General features: G+C 39.8%; 1 protein-coding gene across 2 annotated transcripts; it reads right to left on the bottom strand.

Annotated features, from left to right (window-relative positions):
• Positions 1–1,697: 1,697 nt before the first annotated feature.
• On the bottom strand, positions 1,698–15,172 carry ANAPC5 (anaphase promoting complex subunit 5). 2 transcript variants are annotated; one of them, XM_009587956.1, is made up of 15 exons: positions 15,067–15,172; positions 14,469–14,664; positions 13,187–13,253; positions 11,298–11,399; positions 9,931–10,121; positions 8,903–8,984; positions 8,053–8,142; positions 6,931–7,112; positions 6,325–6,460; positions 6,012–6,086; positions 5,101–5,222; positions 3,855–3,962; positions 3,193–3,340; positions 2,430–2,592; positions 1,698–2,030 (listed from the first exon to the last, which is right to left on the bottom strand). In XM_009587956.1, the coding sequence occupies exons 1-15, from the start codon at positions 15,164–15,166 to the stop codon at positions 1,816–1,818; spliced, it is 1,977 nt and encodes a 658-aa protein (XP_009586251.1). In that variant the 5' UTR covers positions 15,167–15,172; the 3' UTR covers positions 1,698–1,815. The 2 variants fall into 2 exon arrangements, with proteins under 2 accessions (XP_009586251.1, XP_009586252.1); XM_009587957.1 differs by having other exon boundaries at positions 6,931–7,076.
• Between the last annotated feature and the right edge of the window lie 654 nt (positions 15,173–15,826).

Genomic DNA, 15,826 nt, shown 5'->3' with positions numbered 1-15,826 from the left:
CGCTCCTCCGCCGAGCCCCGCTGCGGGCACCCCGCGTCCCGGAGGGACATCAAGCACAGCATCCTCCCGCCGCTGCCCGGCCCGTTGCTCGGCCGGGGCTTCCTCCCCTCTACCCTTGTGCAAACACAGAATTTCCAGCGTGAGGTCAACTGGGTCCAAATTGGGTGACCTGCACCCAGCTCCCCTGGACCTTCGCTAAACGGTTGCCCAGCGGTTCTGAAATCGTCACCTAAAGGGGGTTTTAGAAATCAGTTGTTTGGAAATGTCAGAGCGGCCACCGCCAGGCCATCGCGGCCACCGAGCACAGATCCCACGCAGGCTGCAGCTCTGCAGCGCCGGGACAGAGGCAACGCTGCCGCACGGGCACGGCCCTTAACTCCCCGGCTGGCACCAGCCCTTTGTAAACATCTGCCTTACTTTGCCCATGTTAATCATTTAGTTTTTCTTATTGAACATGTTCCCCATCAAGCACCATTCTTGCGCTGAGCTCACCTGCAGTTCTCTGATCGACCCTACTTTTCATGAAGCAACAGCTTCAACCTTGAGCAGATGCAAACGCCATGGCTGGCGCAAACCCTCTTCCTCATTTTGCTTTGCGGGCACTGCTTCGACATCGTAGAGCTCCCCGGAGTAGAGCCATGCTTCCATGCAAGCTTTATAAAGAAACGCTGCTATTTTGACCAGGATCTCTAAAGCCACTCTAGAAATCAGGTTTATGCACTTACTGTAAAATAGCAGGTGCTCCAAATGTTTTATGGATTGAACTCCTCGGCGCTGATTAATGGAAGTAAGATAACGCAGCTGAGAGGGGGCGAGTCACCAAAACTAGCGCTCCCGTGAAGCCCACGTGGGAACCTGGGTTACTTTTCACTGTTAGAAGCAGAGCTGTTGTTTTAAACTTAGGCACCGATTATCTGCCAACAGCCACGCTGCAACACTAACGAGATGCGTAAACTAGCACTGGACTACCCTCGTTTCAACCACATCTTAGAGCTTCTCTCTTCCTGCCTTACCTGGCAAGGCTCCAGCCATGCTGCACCTGAAATGAAATTTTCTTCCAAAACGAGGATCTAATTGCTAGAAGTCAACGGCAGCATATCAGATATTGAGTTAGTTGTGATCTTCATTTATTCACCCATAAAACCAGAGCAGGTAAATTATACGCAGCGCCTATGGGAGAACAGGTACAATAAAAACATTTCAGCTGAGCTAGGGCTTTTTTTAGCACTCTTTACTTTTCTCAGCCACTCTTTGCACAAGGACACGTGTAACAACAATGCCGAGACTTTGCACCATTAGACCTCTCCAACTGAATCCTGTTTTTTCCCTTCTGCCAGCACCATCTGTTTCTACAGAGTAAACAGCGACTGTAGACAGGTTAAACACAAGGACGTGTTTTAAATGAGACTCCCCATTCTATACCGCTTAAAATGAGCGCAAAGGAGCTTCGTCTACATTTTCCACTATTTTTTGTACCGAAGGGTTCATAAAGCCAGCATTGATTCTGAAAATGTCACTACTAAGAACAGATATTATTTCGTGACTGTGCTACTCCCCTCAGCGTGTTTGTAATGCAGTCAAGAGAGTCTTTTTTTTTTTCCCCCATTCAGTTCTTATTCTTAATTTCAAGTACAGAATAAAAGTGAAATGGGTGGAAACCTGTATTTTCCCTTAAGTCATTACAAACAAAACGCAAGTTTGTTCAATAGAAGAGCATGATTTATTGGCAGTTATTTTGAAACACGGATGACTGAATATAATAAAAAGACATTTGTAAAAAACCAGGAAAACAAACAAATCTCATCTTTAAATGCATCACTTGAAGGCATTGATTAAGGGGACACCATGTGCCGGCAGTTCCTGGTGCAACTGACGGAACAACATGGCACATTTGTTCCTTTCCTGGGTCTTGCCGAGGGTGTGGAACAGCCGGGCTTGGAAGTAGAGAACATCTCTGAGCTGCTCTTTGCAGTCCACTTTGGCAAAGTAAGTCTTGGCTTCATTTAGATTCAAGATAGCAGATTCCAAAGCTGTGGAAAAAGGGGGACAGTCACATTTCAGATAATGTCACAATAACAACTCCAAGCAATGCAGCTCAATTCTAAGGAGCCCAATTATAAATTCCTCAGCTTTTCAAAACAATTTGTGTCTTAGCAACATGGTCTGTCAGCTAGTTTCTGTTATCAGCCTTTGCTGCAAAATACGGGTGTGAAAGTATGCAGATAAACAAGATTCCATTATAAACACTGCATCTGTTGAATAACTAATTCCAAATTAATTTTGCTATCCAATAACTAGGTACACTTTGCTGTATCATTTAAACACATTTTTAAACACTGATCATGTAGCAGGACTCCAATATATACACTGGTTTGCACTTCTCAACTTCTGAGCGCAGTTTCAGCCAGGAGAATTACCCTTCACACTACCTTCAATCTTCTTTTGTGGAGTGTAGGAAGCGGCAGAAGCCACCTGACATTTGGCCACCAAGAACATGGCACAGCCTTTGTCCAGGACAGCTCCGTGGGCCAAGACAGGTTCTATTGCCATGTGCAGAATATTCAGGGCTTGTTCAGGAATGCCAAGGATCAGCTGAAAGAGAAACACTTGCTGGTCTAATACTGGAATCCACTGGTAAGAGCAGCTTCTTCAGAGAAGACCAACATAAGCCACATCTGTTTCTAATAACGCGATGCACTACAGACAAGGATGCAATTTTTTTCCACATAATCTTCTTTTAAATCAAAACTTATTCGTAGAAATGAGCTACTATCTGAAATGATTAAGCCCGGCTTCTCCACTGCAGTCAGTGCTGACAACCACGTCTCTGCCAGCTCAGAATAAACAATATAACCGAACTCCATTACAAGCATTATTTTTAACTCAAACACAAGCCAAACTGTGCTACTAGAAAGCCAAAATACTAGCAGAAAAAATAACAACGGAAGAAATGAAGGCAGAGCCAATTTATGCTTGCCTGCTTAATTATATTCAAGAACTACACAACTTAGTGATTTACACAACTTTTATTAACTTCCTCAAAAGATTTTACATTTAGAACATACTTCTTCAGAATCAATAATTTAATTCCAATAAGGTTGTGTTCTTCAATCTCACAGGAGTAAAAACAGTATCCAGATCCCCAGAATAAATGTTGCCCTACAGCCCTGTGAAAACACAAATCAGACATACCTGGGAGAAAGCCAAGTTCAGCACGGTTTCAGAAGCCAAGTACTGTAGACTGTATTCTCGAGAGAGGGCAAGAGCCTGCAGCAGGACAGGCAACGCTATGGTATGACATGAAGATCTCCAGTAGAGCTCTGCTATTGACAGCAGTACACTAACCAAAACAGGGGGAAAGAATCACAAACATTTTCTTTTGATGAAAAATGTCCACTTGTTTCCCAAACAATTATTCCATCCATAATGGTATTGATTTTACTATGAATGACATTACTGATATACAATAAAGTTCAATTACACCCTTAAGAGGAGATGCCACCGACATACAAAAGATCAAATAAGACTGTAACTACTCTGAAGGTTAGCACAAAGGTACAATTACACACATATATTTCTACTTCCTATTTATTTTGGATGCAGTGTTTCCTTCTTCTGTAAGTCTTCATGGAACTCTAAAATAAGTTTACTACCTTTTACTTTACATATTAAAGATGACTAGGTTTCAATTCCACAATATTTTGAGGATTCCTCCATACCATGATTAATAAATGAAATTATTTTGTAATCTCCAAATCATAGTAGGTAGTGAAGTCTGAACACAGACAAATTGAAATGGCTGATTCTAATCACTGCAAAGTGGCTTTAATACTCTGAAAATGAAACATTCTTACCTAATCACCATCTCCGTGTTCTTGATTTTCTGGCAGTGGATCAACAATTTCTGCAAAAGTTTGTGTGCCTCTGACATTTGATTTTGGGCTTTCAATACAATGGCTTTCCTGCCGTGGTAGAAAGAAAACATCACTGATCTAATTTTTGTATTTTAGATACAGCTCTGGTCTTCAAAACACAGTAAAATAGGTCTCTGTTTTGTGACCTCTGTTTCTTGTAACTGCAGAATGGCATTCTGACAAAGTGTACGCATGCTATACACACCGGCAGGGGCAAAAACAGGTATCTCTGATTCCAACTGGACAACTCACAGGCAGAAAAAAAATCAAACTCATAAAACAGCTTTAGATAGAAAACAGGGATTGCCAAAAACAAAGGCCAAACAGGCAGCAGAAGTGGGAGGGCATGCAAGCTAGAAAGCACAAGTAATTATTGGGAAGAAAAACAGGTATGAGGTAAACTAGCTAAAATTGGCTTGAGCTAATAAGAGCGAGAACAGGGAAATAAGAAACAAATACATAGCAGTAGGGGATGTGTACAAACGCCCTGAACCCAGACACTGAGTAGAATATTTAAAGATCAGGGAAATCACACACAGTCCAATTCCAGAAGGACAAGCATCAGGTCCCACAGCTTGAATACTGATCTTCCAACTTACTGGCATTGGCTATGGTGTTTTGCCTCATTGAAAATCAACAAGAAATTGCTTTTAACAGTAAGTTGTTTTTCATACTCACCAAATAACAAGTTTTAACCCTACCTATTTCTAACACATCATTCTCATATAGAAACAAGAACCCATTAAGGTCAGAGAAAAAATCATATTGTTCCATTTTGTAGATGTAGAAACCAGGACATAGATGAAGATGCTCAAGCTCAGACTAGGCCTAAGATCCCTAGCTATCTGACGTAAAATTCTGCTTTGTGCTTAGGTGTGACTACAGTTACCATGGCACATTTTGAAGAAGTATTTTGTGTTCTCACAACAGATCTACAACTCTAGAAGAACACCAACTTCAGAAGTGCTATTCCCGTTCTTAAAATGTCCGCAGAAACAACTAGAAATTATTATTGCAGGACATACTCTAATGGAATAAGTGCTACAGGTTAGACAACATGACCGTAATTAGTTCTGGAAAGGGAAGAACATGTAAGCGCATGTGACTGCCAGCAATCATTTTGCTAAATTTTTCATTCTCTTCACGGGACACACCTGCAAGTGTATGCAGATTCATGATTTCTTACCTGTATACGCCTTCAATGCTATTAAGTGCTGTAATTCCTGCTACAAGAGAATCTGCTATATGATATCTGCCATCATTCATGGCTCGCTCAAACTGTATTTTCTGATCAAACAGCATCCAAAGCTAAACAAAGAACATCCAGGAACAAGTTTTAGAAGTTGTGCCTGCTCATTTTCTAATCCCAAGTTAGAACTTACTTTTTATTTTCCCCCGTGGATATTTATGTCTAGACACAACTAACTCCACTGTCCAATTACTGCATTTACTAAATTACTGTCCTCAATGGAAATGCTCAGGTCTGGATTAATGTTTCAATACCAAAGCTCACCTATTTGACTGCATTTTAAGCAAAAAAGCTCTTTTAAATCATTACTAATGCTTTGAAACAATAGACTTGTTCTATAGCGAAAAGAGAAAGAATAAACTATATTTAATGGAATCTTTAACATTTCAATGTAAATACTATCTTATAGACTCATGTGTTAATGTGTTTCCCAGTCACACAAAAACCTGCCTATTCTCTCAGTTATTTCTGCATTGTAATACATCAAAATAAGTAGCACTAATTAAACAGAACTTTGAAGCTCCAAATCAATGCAGAGCATTTAACTTCTATATGTCCTCATGAAGGAGATGTATATTCCTCTGTCAATGACATTTCTATTTAAACAGCTTTTTCTTAGGAGGCTATGGTGAGATAAATGTCTCACCAGTCTTAAAACAACAGAAGCATCTTTTTCATGCTTTTGTAGAAGAGTTTGTGCTGCACAGCTTCCCATGAGATCATGAGCCAAGTGAGATTATCAAACATATAGCCCAAGGCACACAGAGGAAAGAATTCAGATGCAATGGAATTCAGATCCTATTGTATAATAGTTACATAATTTACAGGCTAAATTATAAATATTCTACCTGTGCATGCTGACTATTGGGAGGGAATCTTTCCTTTAGGTGTTTCAGTATTTCAGAAGCAGCTGCAAAGTATCCCTGTAACACAGAAACAGCACTCTGATTAACGTACACTGGGGCAAAGCACCACTCCCCTCGATTTTAACACAACCTTCATGGAAAGAACTTGCCAAGCAAAAACCCTGTATTTTCTTCACCCCCAATGCAGACATTAAAGGCAGAACAAAACAGGAGTCAAGTCTCGCACTCTCTGTCAATAACACCCACACGTCCTCTCACCCAAATGACATTTTGTGCAACTATCCATAAGACTCACCTGCTCTGCGTGTAGCTCAGCCAGGTGACACAAGACTACAGCAAAGGACTCTGTGTTATTCTGCTGCACGCCCACGTTCACAGCCTCCAGACTGTTCATGCTCAGCAATGTTTGGGCTTGTTGAAATGCCATGGTGCTTGTGCAAGAGAAACATCTTTTAGCTTTCAAGCAGCAAACAACAACCATTTTTAATCTATGGTCTTGTTATGACAATAGTCCACATTTTCTGGTAAGCCAGGGGCCTGGGGGAGAATGAAACAACTGCTATCCAAGAACTCTTGACTATGCAGGCACATCAAGTACTACATACTGAAAGCTGCATACAGTCTAAGCACAGAGATGCTGAAAATGGGGGCACAGGAACAATTTATGATCTATTTGCCACTACTAAATGGAAACTCAATCTTTTTTCCAGTATGAGTTTTAAAGGAACACAAGAGAATGGAAATAATTGCACTCAGCCTGTACTGAATCACAGTCTGATTGCTTTATTTTAGTGCACTGGAGAGACACAGTCACTTGTTACACCTATATAAATAACTCAAAATGCATTATGTGCTAACAAGTACAGTGAGCTAACCCAAGAGTTCAAAAGAAACAAAATACCTGCGGCCGTATAATCTCCAAATGGCAGTCTTCTGTGCCATACTAATATCAATAAGCTCTGACAAGCTGTGTTTCCAGTGTAACAGATCAGAATCTTTTAAGGCATCCATTAGTTTGTTGGCAGCCTTTCCTGCAAAAGCTCTTTGCTGAACCAAGGACTGTATTCCCAGGGAAGCAAGGTACTGGGAAGAAGAAGAAAAATACCAACAGCATTGAAAGACAATAGAGTACACTACACTTGCAAATTACACCGGAGCAAGAGTTCTAAACTAAGAAAAAAATCCCAAAGAAAAAGAGGTGATGTTATTCAGCACAGACAAAGGAACACTGCTCCAGGCATTTCTTTAAATACCCACTTATGCACACCCACACATACATGAATGCCATTTTGTTAGATGTGAAAGGTAATTTCCACTCCCCCACACAGAAGTCTTAAAGAGGATGACAGGACTTGTACCTGGATTTCTCCAATGATGAAACAGCTGTGAAAACACAGAGCCTTCCCTCCCCTTCCCCACCAAGCGGCCAGTCTGCTCTCATCTCCCAACATCAGCGGTTTAGTTCCTTTTAGAACAATTCTCTTAACAAAGAGATTGCAGATCTTGGGGAAGACAGAACTAAACATTAAGAGCCAACAGATTCAGGGCACAAAACTATCTAAGGGGAGGGCTGCCTTACAAGATTTCACAGCTGGGACAGAGCCATACAAGTAAATGTGTTCAAAGCCCTGCCAGAGGCATCAGCACTGAGTTTCAGGGAAGGCGGAGGCATAAAAACCTCCCTTGAGCACCAGCAGATTGTGCTACAGGCCTAAGGCTGAAATGGTGCATGGGGCCAGGCTAGTAGCCAAAGAGGGTTCTTCTGCCTGAAAAACAAACAAGTAAGAAGGAAAACCAACGAGCCTTGCAATAATGCGCTGGTGTTAAAGCAACTGAACTCTGGTTTGTTAATATGAAGAGTAAAAATAATAGACAGAGCTACATTTTGGAGTGTTAAAATGGATTTGTTTAAATTCAGTTACATATTTTGAACAGACCAGCCACAAAACCCTCCTCATGCACACTCCCCTCACCACATGTGTTTGTCCTAGAATAAAGTTAAGGATAAATGAAATGGACTTACCGGCAAACCAAAATGTAAAGATTTGTTTACAGAGTGCTCCAGCAGAACACAGCTATCGAATATCTTCTGCTCCAAGATGTACAACCAGCTCTAGCAAGGGGAAAAGTTAAAATCTCATTGCAAATAGCTAATGGCTGCAGCACTTTTAACTCCTCTTACTTTTTGCACAGAATACACAAAAACTCACTGGGAATACAAACCACTCTTCAGAATTAATATGATACTAAGGAAACCTCTATTAAATACTGCACAGCAAATGTATCAAAAGTGCAGCTAGGCTAGGACACTGGCTTGACAGCAGTCAACGCTGGAGGTTCAGCGTAACGCACAGAAACCCCATTACACAGTTAACTGTGGAAAGCAGTATCTCAGGAGTTTGATACCATCGATGCCAATTCATTATAACAATAGTGTTAATTACAGAACAAAATACAGAGGAATCTAAGTCTTTCCCTCCTCCTTTTTGTTTGCTCAAAAGAAGGTTGATTACTCTTTGAGAATCCAACAGACAGTACGGAGGAAGTTTATGAAATACTTTGTCTCTTTAAAACATACAAGACTAAATTTCGAGCTGAGTACTGGGATTTTTGTACTCTAGGATCACAACTCCTGTTTAAGAAAGTAATCCTGAGTTGCAACAAAACCATCCCATGATCTCCCTACAGTTTGTTGCTCTGGGTGATCCATCTGCCAGAAGCAACATCATCCGACTGTTGGACAGTCAAGTCATATTTAAATTACTGATGCATTTGATGAGGTACTACTGTAAGAGTAGTTCTGCAACAGTTCACTGAGCTCTCATAACACAGACAAAGGTGACTTAACCTCCATTTCAACACAGCTATCGTACCAGGCAGTGCTGCAAGCAAACATGGTCGTTAGACTCCTGTGCAATTCGGATGGCTTCCTGAAGTGCAAGTTCAGCCTGTTGGCTACCAGCAAACAAAAAGGGAGAACATATTAGTATTCCCACAGTGCTTAAAATACAGCATTATGATACAGAGGAATATTGATCTAAATTATGCATATCGCACTCAGAAGACAACTCTGATTTAACAGACGGCTGAGAAAGCCTGTATTTTCCTCCTAGCACTTCAGCAATATATTCTAGTCTTGAGGATAATAAGCAAGATGGTATCTGCAAGCCACTACAAAAATGCAGCTGTAACCCCTAAGCGGGCTTTCAAAGCTTGTACATGCCAATGTGCCAAATTATTGTTTGAACAGGGGCAATGTTAAGTATCTGCCTGTGTAGAAAAAGTTGTTGCTCTCAATTTTGCAGATGTCCTTCCCATCTCCAGTCCTTTTACATGATGCATTCAGGCAGCAGTCAATAAACACAAACCATATATGGAGATGGGTAAGCCAGCTTTATCAACAAAATAACACCCACCCTTATGGCATTTTAAAATTAAAAAAGCTCAGATGGCTTTTTTCTTTTTTTAATTATTCTTTTTCCAGATCATCAGCTCTATGTTGATTTGAACGTTAACAGGAAACCAACTACACTTTCTTGAGAATATAGCTGAAAATAGGCATTCATGTCCACTGACCTTTCTGAGGTCATGGAAATGTAGCAATTGAGAACTTAAATCCTAGGAAACAGTTGCAACCAGACACAGACAAATGTCAACTCTTACCCTGTTGTAGATAGCTCAGTTATAATGGAAACCAAATAAATGTCAAAACAAAAACAAACCAAAACAAATCAAGATTCCAAGAAAATTCCAGCCCAACCCAGCTATAGCTGTTATCAAATTAGAGAAAGTCCCTTCTTCTCCCGAACAGATTTTCAGAATGAACAAAAGGTCTATCTATCAGCACTTACGAAATGCAACAAGATGAATTTTAGTTGTGTGGTACAATATATTAACTTACTAATGGCCAAACCGACAGTGCAGTGCAGCTAGATTCAGAGCAGCGTATCTCAAACTCCGACCGTAACCTTCATCCCCATTGCTTTTGCTTTCTGCTCCAGTGAGAATTAAACGGTCAAAATAATGAAGGAGGCTGTGTGTTGAACTGAAGACATCTTGCACTCTGAGACTATTTAAGTAGCTTAAATAATGCTAAAAATTGAAGCAAAATCAGCTTTAACTATACAGAACTATTAAAACAAAGCTTTTGTTTATAATTACTATGTATCTTCTTACTGCAAAAGGTTGCCTAATAAGTGCAACCGTGAAATACTGCATGGCCAGGAAAGTGCTTGATCGGAAGTTGCAGTGATACCGATATTACCCATGCAGAATTTCTGTAAATCTTGCATAAAATTGGTTGGTTTCCCTATCAGGATCTTCTAAATGGTGTCCCATAAGCCAAGATCTGGCAGTCAGAATTATCCCACCCAGTCTGAGACCTGTACATAGGCAGAATCCCTGTATTTACGGGCTAAGCGAGAGTGGGAATGGAGGCACGAGTCCCACTGTGTCTGCGCTCAGGAAGATACTCAGAAGCACGAGCACTGCTTCCAAACGCTGTGCAGATAGAAAGCAGATGCTACACTGATGTATTTTCTTCTTGGCATTGAGACACAGGCAGGACAACCCTTCATGTCAGACAAAGAGAACACGGGAGAGGACTTCTGGAGTTGTGAAGTCCAGCCCCTGCTATGGCAGCCCTTTCAAGGATACGTCTCCAAATGGGAGCAAGGAAAATCCTGTCTGCCTCAGCCCAGGGTTGAAGAGGAAGAGTTAGAAAGTAAGGCAGGAAAGAGTTGACTGGGAACTCATGGAACTTGCTCAAGAATAAGTTGTCAAGGAACGAGGCAAATGCTCGCAGCACAGCTCTGGAACCAACTCTCAAAGCGAGTTGTCTATTGCTTTCAGTATAAATTGCTATTAAGCACCAGAAGTAAAGTGAACATCAGTAAGCAAAATCAACAGGTATCACACTTAATACTGATTTTTAAACCACGGGAGTATGAGGCCTGAAATTTCTTATGAAAACATACGTAAAAAGAAATAAGTTTTAGGTTTAGTTCAACAAGAATGCACTCAGTCTCACCAAAATTAAGAGGATTATATCTGTGCATAGAGCTAGACATGTGGTGAAGTACTCAGCTTAATTAAGGTTTCTGTACCTTCAGGAGTTTCAGTTTGAATTGCTAAACATTTGCATGCAACTTGCTCACATTTTTATCATCTGCTTATATTTCAATATAGAATAAATTACTCCCAAATAATCCCATCCTAGAGATAAGAAATCCCTTTACAACCATTTTGGATGAAGACAAAGATACTTACTGCTTCAGCAAAGTCTGGATTAAATTTTAACAAGTTGTTCAATTCCTTTTGTAAAGATGCTGGAGTAAGAGCCTTTGTTTCATCATTCTTTAATAAAGAAGCCTGGAATAAAAATTGAAAAATAAAAGTAAGATAAGTAACTCCATCTGGAGGGTTTCAAATGTATTTTGATACATGCTTGTCAGTTTGTTATCTGCTTGGAGAGAACATTAAAGAAGATTTTGTAACTGCTCTGTCTACTATGACGCTGAAATATCAGTGGCAGTTTTATTCTATACTATATTACAGCATTCACTTTCCAGAGATCAGAGAGACCAAGTAAAATAAAAGCTTATTCAAAGGGCTGTTTAAAGGTACTTAAAGAATTCTGTTTAAGTTTCTCTTTGAAGAACTAATATGACAGATTGCTTACTGGAATTACATGCATCTTCTCACAAAAAAAAAATCAGGAAATTAAATAAAAGTAACTCCATAGTTTGCTTTGGCAAGTAGATCAACTAATAAAAAATTACAATAATCTAGTTACTAGAATAAGCATTACTGAATACTGAATAATAAAAAGACATCAAATTTCAGAACCCTCCTAAACATCCTGATTCCTCCACAACACTCTAATTAGGAGGAAAAAAAAAAAAATTTATGCACACTGGTAATAGATACTCTACATAAATCACACCTGCTAAAAAACACAGTATAACAGAATGTCACTGCAGTTAAAATCCATACCTTGCGCCAGATCACTGCAGTCTGTCTCGTCTTCTCATTAAACCCTATTTCTAACTCTACTCCTTTTTTTCTGCGTGGTTGTAGGGAGGCTGAAGTGCCAGCAACTGGAGCTAGATCGCAGGGCCTGTGTGCCTGTGGTGCCGGCAACCGGAGTGGGGACCACAGGTCACAGAGGCCCGTGTGTCTGTGGTGCCAGCAACCGGAGCAAGTGAGAGTACACGTGTCAGTGGGCGACCACTGGTGAACACCAAGCCGGACTAGGCAGAAAGTAGAATAAGCAGCTTGAGAGCCAAGTATTGAAACAGCCATAAGACCGGGACAGGTATGTTTCTCTGAACGAAACAACTGGAGGAAGCCCAGGCCAACCAGGAGGTCCCAAGCCAACTGATGGAGAGACTGTGGGGCCTTTGGGTCAACTGAGACATGCATTTATATGTGTGTTGTGTCTTTCTGCCAGAGGCAACTGGAGACAAGACAATCCAGGGGCCAGTTACTTGATAAACTGAGCGTATAAGCCCAGTTACTGGTGGAATAAGAGAGAGCACGCGTACGCGAGAATGTACATGTGTATATATTTCACACTAAGGGACCTTCTTCTTCATCAGCCAGAGAGGGGAACAGGATAAGATAGCATGCTCAGCCTCACCACTGGTTGCACTGGGAATCATGGAGTTGCAGGAGCCTTGCCGCAATCAAGCTACTGGATTCAACAACCCCTAACAGTAAAGATCCTAATGGGACTGAGGAGTTACTTTGACCTTTTAAAATGTATATGAAACATCACGTATTATACTTTTTTTTCTTTTTAGCAAGCTATTCTAAGCATGCAGCACATTTACTGACATTTGTGCCCATGTGTATTTCTGCTCCATTTTGTATTTACCAGCTGGAATAATCAACAAAACTGCACATTTAGCAAACATCAAATCAGAGGCAAGTAGTCAGAACGGAAGCGACCTTCTCAGAATCAAATATCATCATATGGTGTACATGCCTAGATAAAACATTTTTAGCCCCAAGTGCTCATACGGAGCAACTACATGCAAGATATCAACAAATCTTTAGCAGATCTAAGAAAACATCGTGTCCAACACTGTGGATAAAATTGAAGGTGAAATTCATGTTACTGATTATTTACTCAACTTTATTCCGAATTAACATACCTGCTGAGAAAGAAAATACTCTGCTTGTTTCTGGGAAAGAGGTCCACTGCAAGATATTTCTTCTTCCCTGATAAGAAGCACTCTGGTTAGAAACAAGGGCAATGAAATAAAATACAAGGAAATACATTTTATCAGACAGTCACACTTTTGCTTTATAAAGTTTTATGAGATATTACAGCTCAACAGCACGAAAGGAAACTAAAAGGAGAAAACTTAATAAAGAATAAAATCTACTACATCAAAGTTTGCAATCCAAATTATTTCACACAGTTTAGTTGTAATCTTCAACCTGCAGAGACCGTGGTCAATATGAATGTTACCCTAAATACACGTGAAAACCCAAAGAAAAACAGCAGATAGAAGATTTGGGGTTGACATATTCAAATGGCTTTGTTCTGTTTTTCCTTTCTTCTGAAGATAGTCACAATGAAATGAACTGGCACTTTGGCCACATACATCACTCCAGAAAACTGCTGTTCTGCAAGAGCAGACCGAAGTTTATTCCATGGAAAGACAGCAACTACAGCGTACAGCCAGGCTCCAAAAGCTGTTAACTGACTCATGCTGTAGCGGAGCATGTGCAAGCACAAGTTTATATAAACACAGTTTAGAAAGTACATTTTAAATATACGGATACACAAAATGCTTTCAGGATTATTCTTTTCACCTCTTTAGTGGGTGAAAAGTCTCAATATTTGCTTCTCATTTTTGATGTAAATAGACGTGAGTTCTTTTATTTGGAGAAGGGCAAAAAGATAAACCAAAAACATTAAGCTTAACTTTCCTTGCTGGAAGCAGAAGTGACTTCTCCAACAGCTTTATCACATCACACACTAGCACAACCGGAGAAGTCATTCAGCAGCGGGCTGTACAGAAGGGAACTGTGAGCAGCATCTGGCTTTCAGCTTGCGATTCCCTAGGTGAGCATGAGAATGGGGTACCGCCATCTTCTATGAGACACTGAGCAGAACTGTTGCCATTTACAAGTGTTACCACATGGTGGCACCAAGGAAACGGAGAGCCCACCCAGCTCTGCCAGTGTGCGTGAGGCTTTAAAAAAAATACAAGATTACAGTACTCTACATCTCAATATTGCAGCTGAAGTCCTTAGTGATAGGACATGCACAGGGCCTAGATGAGCATTCGTGGAGTTTGGAATGTTTAATAGGAGTGGCATCTTGAGCTGGACAAAGCTTAAGTTTACTCTGATATGTACAGAGGTAATCTGAAATAAGACTAATTCTCTTAAGAAGTGGGAAAGTCTTTAATATTAATATATCACCTTAAAGGTACATCAAGTTCTTCTTTCTCCATTTTCCCCTCCAGTTCTTCTGTATTTGTCAGTTCCATGTCACTCTCATCAATTCCATTTTTTTTCTCATCATTTTGAAAGTACTGCTGAAGCGCAGTGTAAAGTTTATAGACCTGACTAAAAGAAAGCTTATTGTATGCCAAGATCATATGGCGCAGAAACAGACCTGCAAAGGAAAACATATGTTATGACAACTGTTGTAAGGTTGCTGTTTCAGAGAGGACACTAGAAATCATAATAACCAGAAGCTTAAATCGCATCATTTAATTTTGCTTAAGTGTCTCATATGAGTCCACCAATTGATAAAACTCAATTTTGCAGAGTGTAAATCTGGTATTAATTTAGTGGCAAATCTCACAGACTATCTGATCACAGAAAAATTGTTAAGATCAGTAAGAGCCGCACAATATGCAAAATTATTGGTTAATATGAAACATCTGAGCAAGAGAAAAATCATATTACACAATCTTTACACCTCCCCAAAAAGAAAAAAAAAGCTGTATCCTGAGCGAATTACATCGATGATCGATATCACATCAAATATAGCTTACGGATAATAATTAGTTACCTACTACACTTGTTTTATGAACTTCTGGCTCTGTTCCTGTAAATGAATCTGAAAGGTCATCAAAAAATTGTTCCATATCTTTCAATTCTCCTTCTGCCATAAGTTTTAACCTAAACAGGGAAAGAAAACCACATTTTTTAGGGTATTAATATTATACATCAAATAAAATATTCTTTTATTTCAGGCATAGATGAGTAAACACAAACAGAACCAACTAGTAGCTAATTCATTATGCCCAGAAGGTTTTTATACTCATGAGCCAAATCAATATTAAGTATTAATAATAAGCCAAATAATAATCAGGATTGAGGTTTTTTTTTCCTTTTTAAACAGTTCTTTTAATGAAGAGAACAATTAGAAAAGATTTATATTCTTCTAACAAAACAATTAGGAACCCAAAAGAGACTGATTTTTAAAACTGTTGCTGTTTAGTGAGTTAGCTAATGTCAAAACAGATCTTTTGTGTCATAGAAACTTTAAAACAGAAGGCTTCAATGTTTGGCTCGTGTGTCAGAACTTATTTATGAGAACCAAGAAAACTGTAGAAGTACATTTTTGCTCCAAACGTATGACTTTTTTTAACTATACATTCACACATTTCAGAGCCCTTCTTAATAGATATCGGAGTAGATACAGATAACACAGAGCACGCACGTAACGGCTTTATCATCTTTTACAGAATTACTGATTGTAGCGGCAGCGTTTTCACGCTTCCAACACCAAACACAGAAACTACAAGAGGGAAGGAATTAACTGAACA

The sequence above is a fragment of the Fulmarus glacialis genome, unplaced genomic scaffold (assembly GCF_000690835.1).
Source record: "Fulmarus glacialis isolate BGI_N327 unplaced genomic scaffold, ASM69083v1 scaffold23231, whole genome shotgun sequence".
NCBI classification, from domain to species: Eukaryota; Metazoa; Chordata; class Aves; order Procellariiformes; family Procellariidae; genus Fulmarus; species Fulmarus glacialis.
The sequence above is the reverse complement of the archived record's forward strand: the minus strand, read 5'-3'. Positions and strand labels throughout refer to the sequence as shown.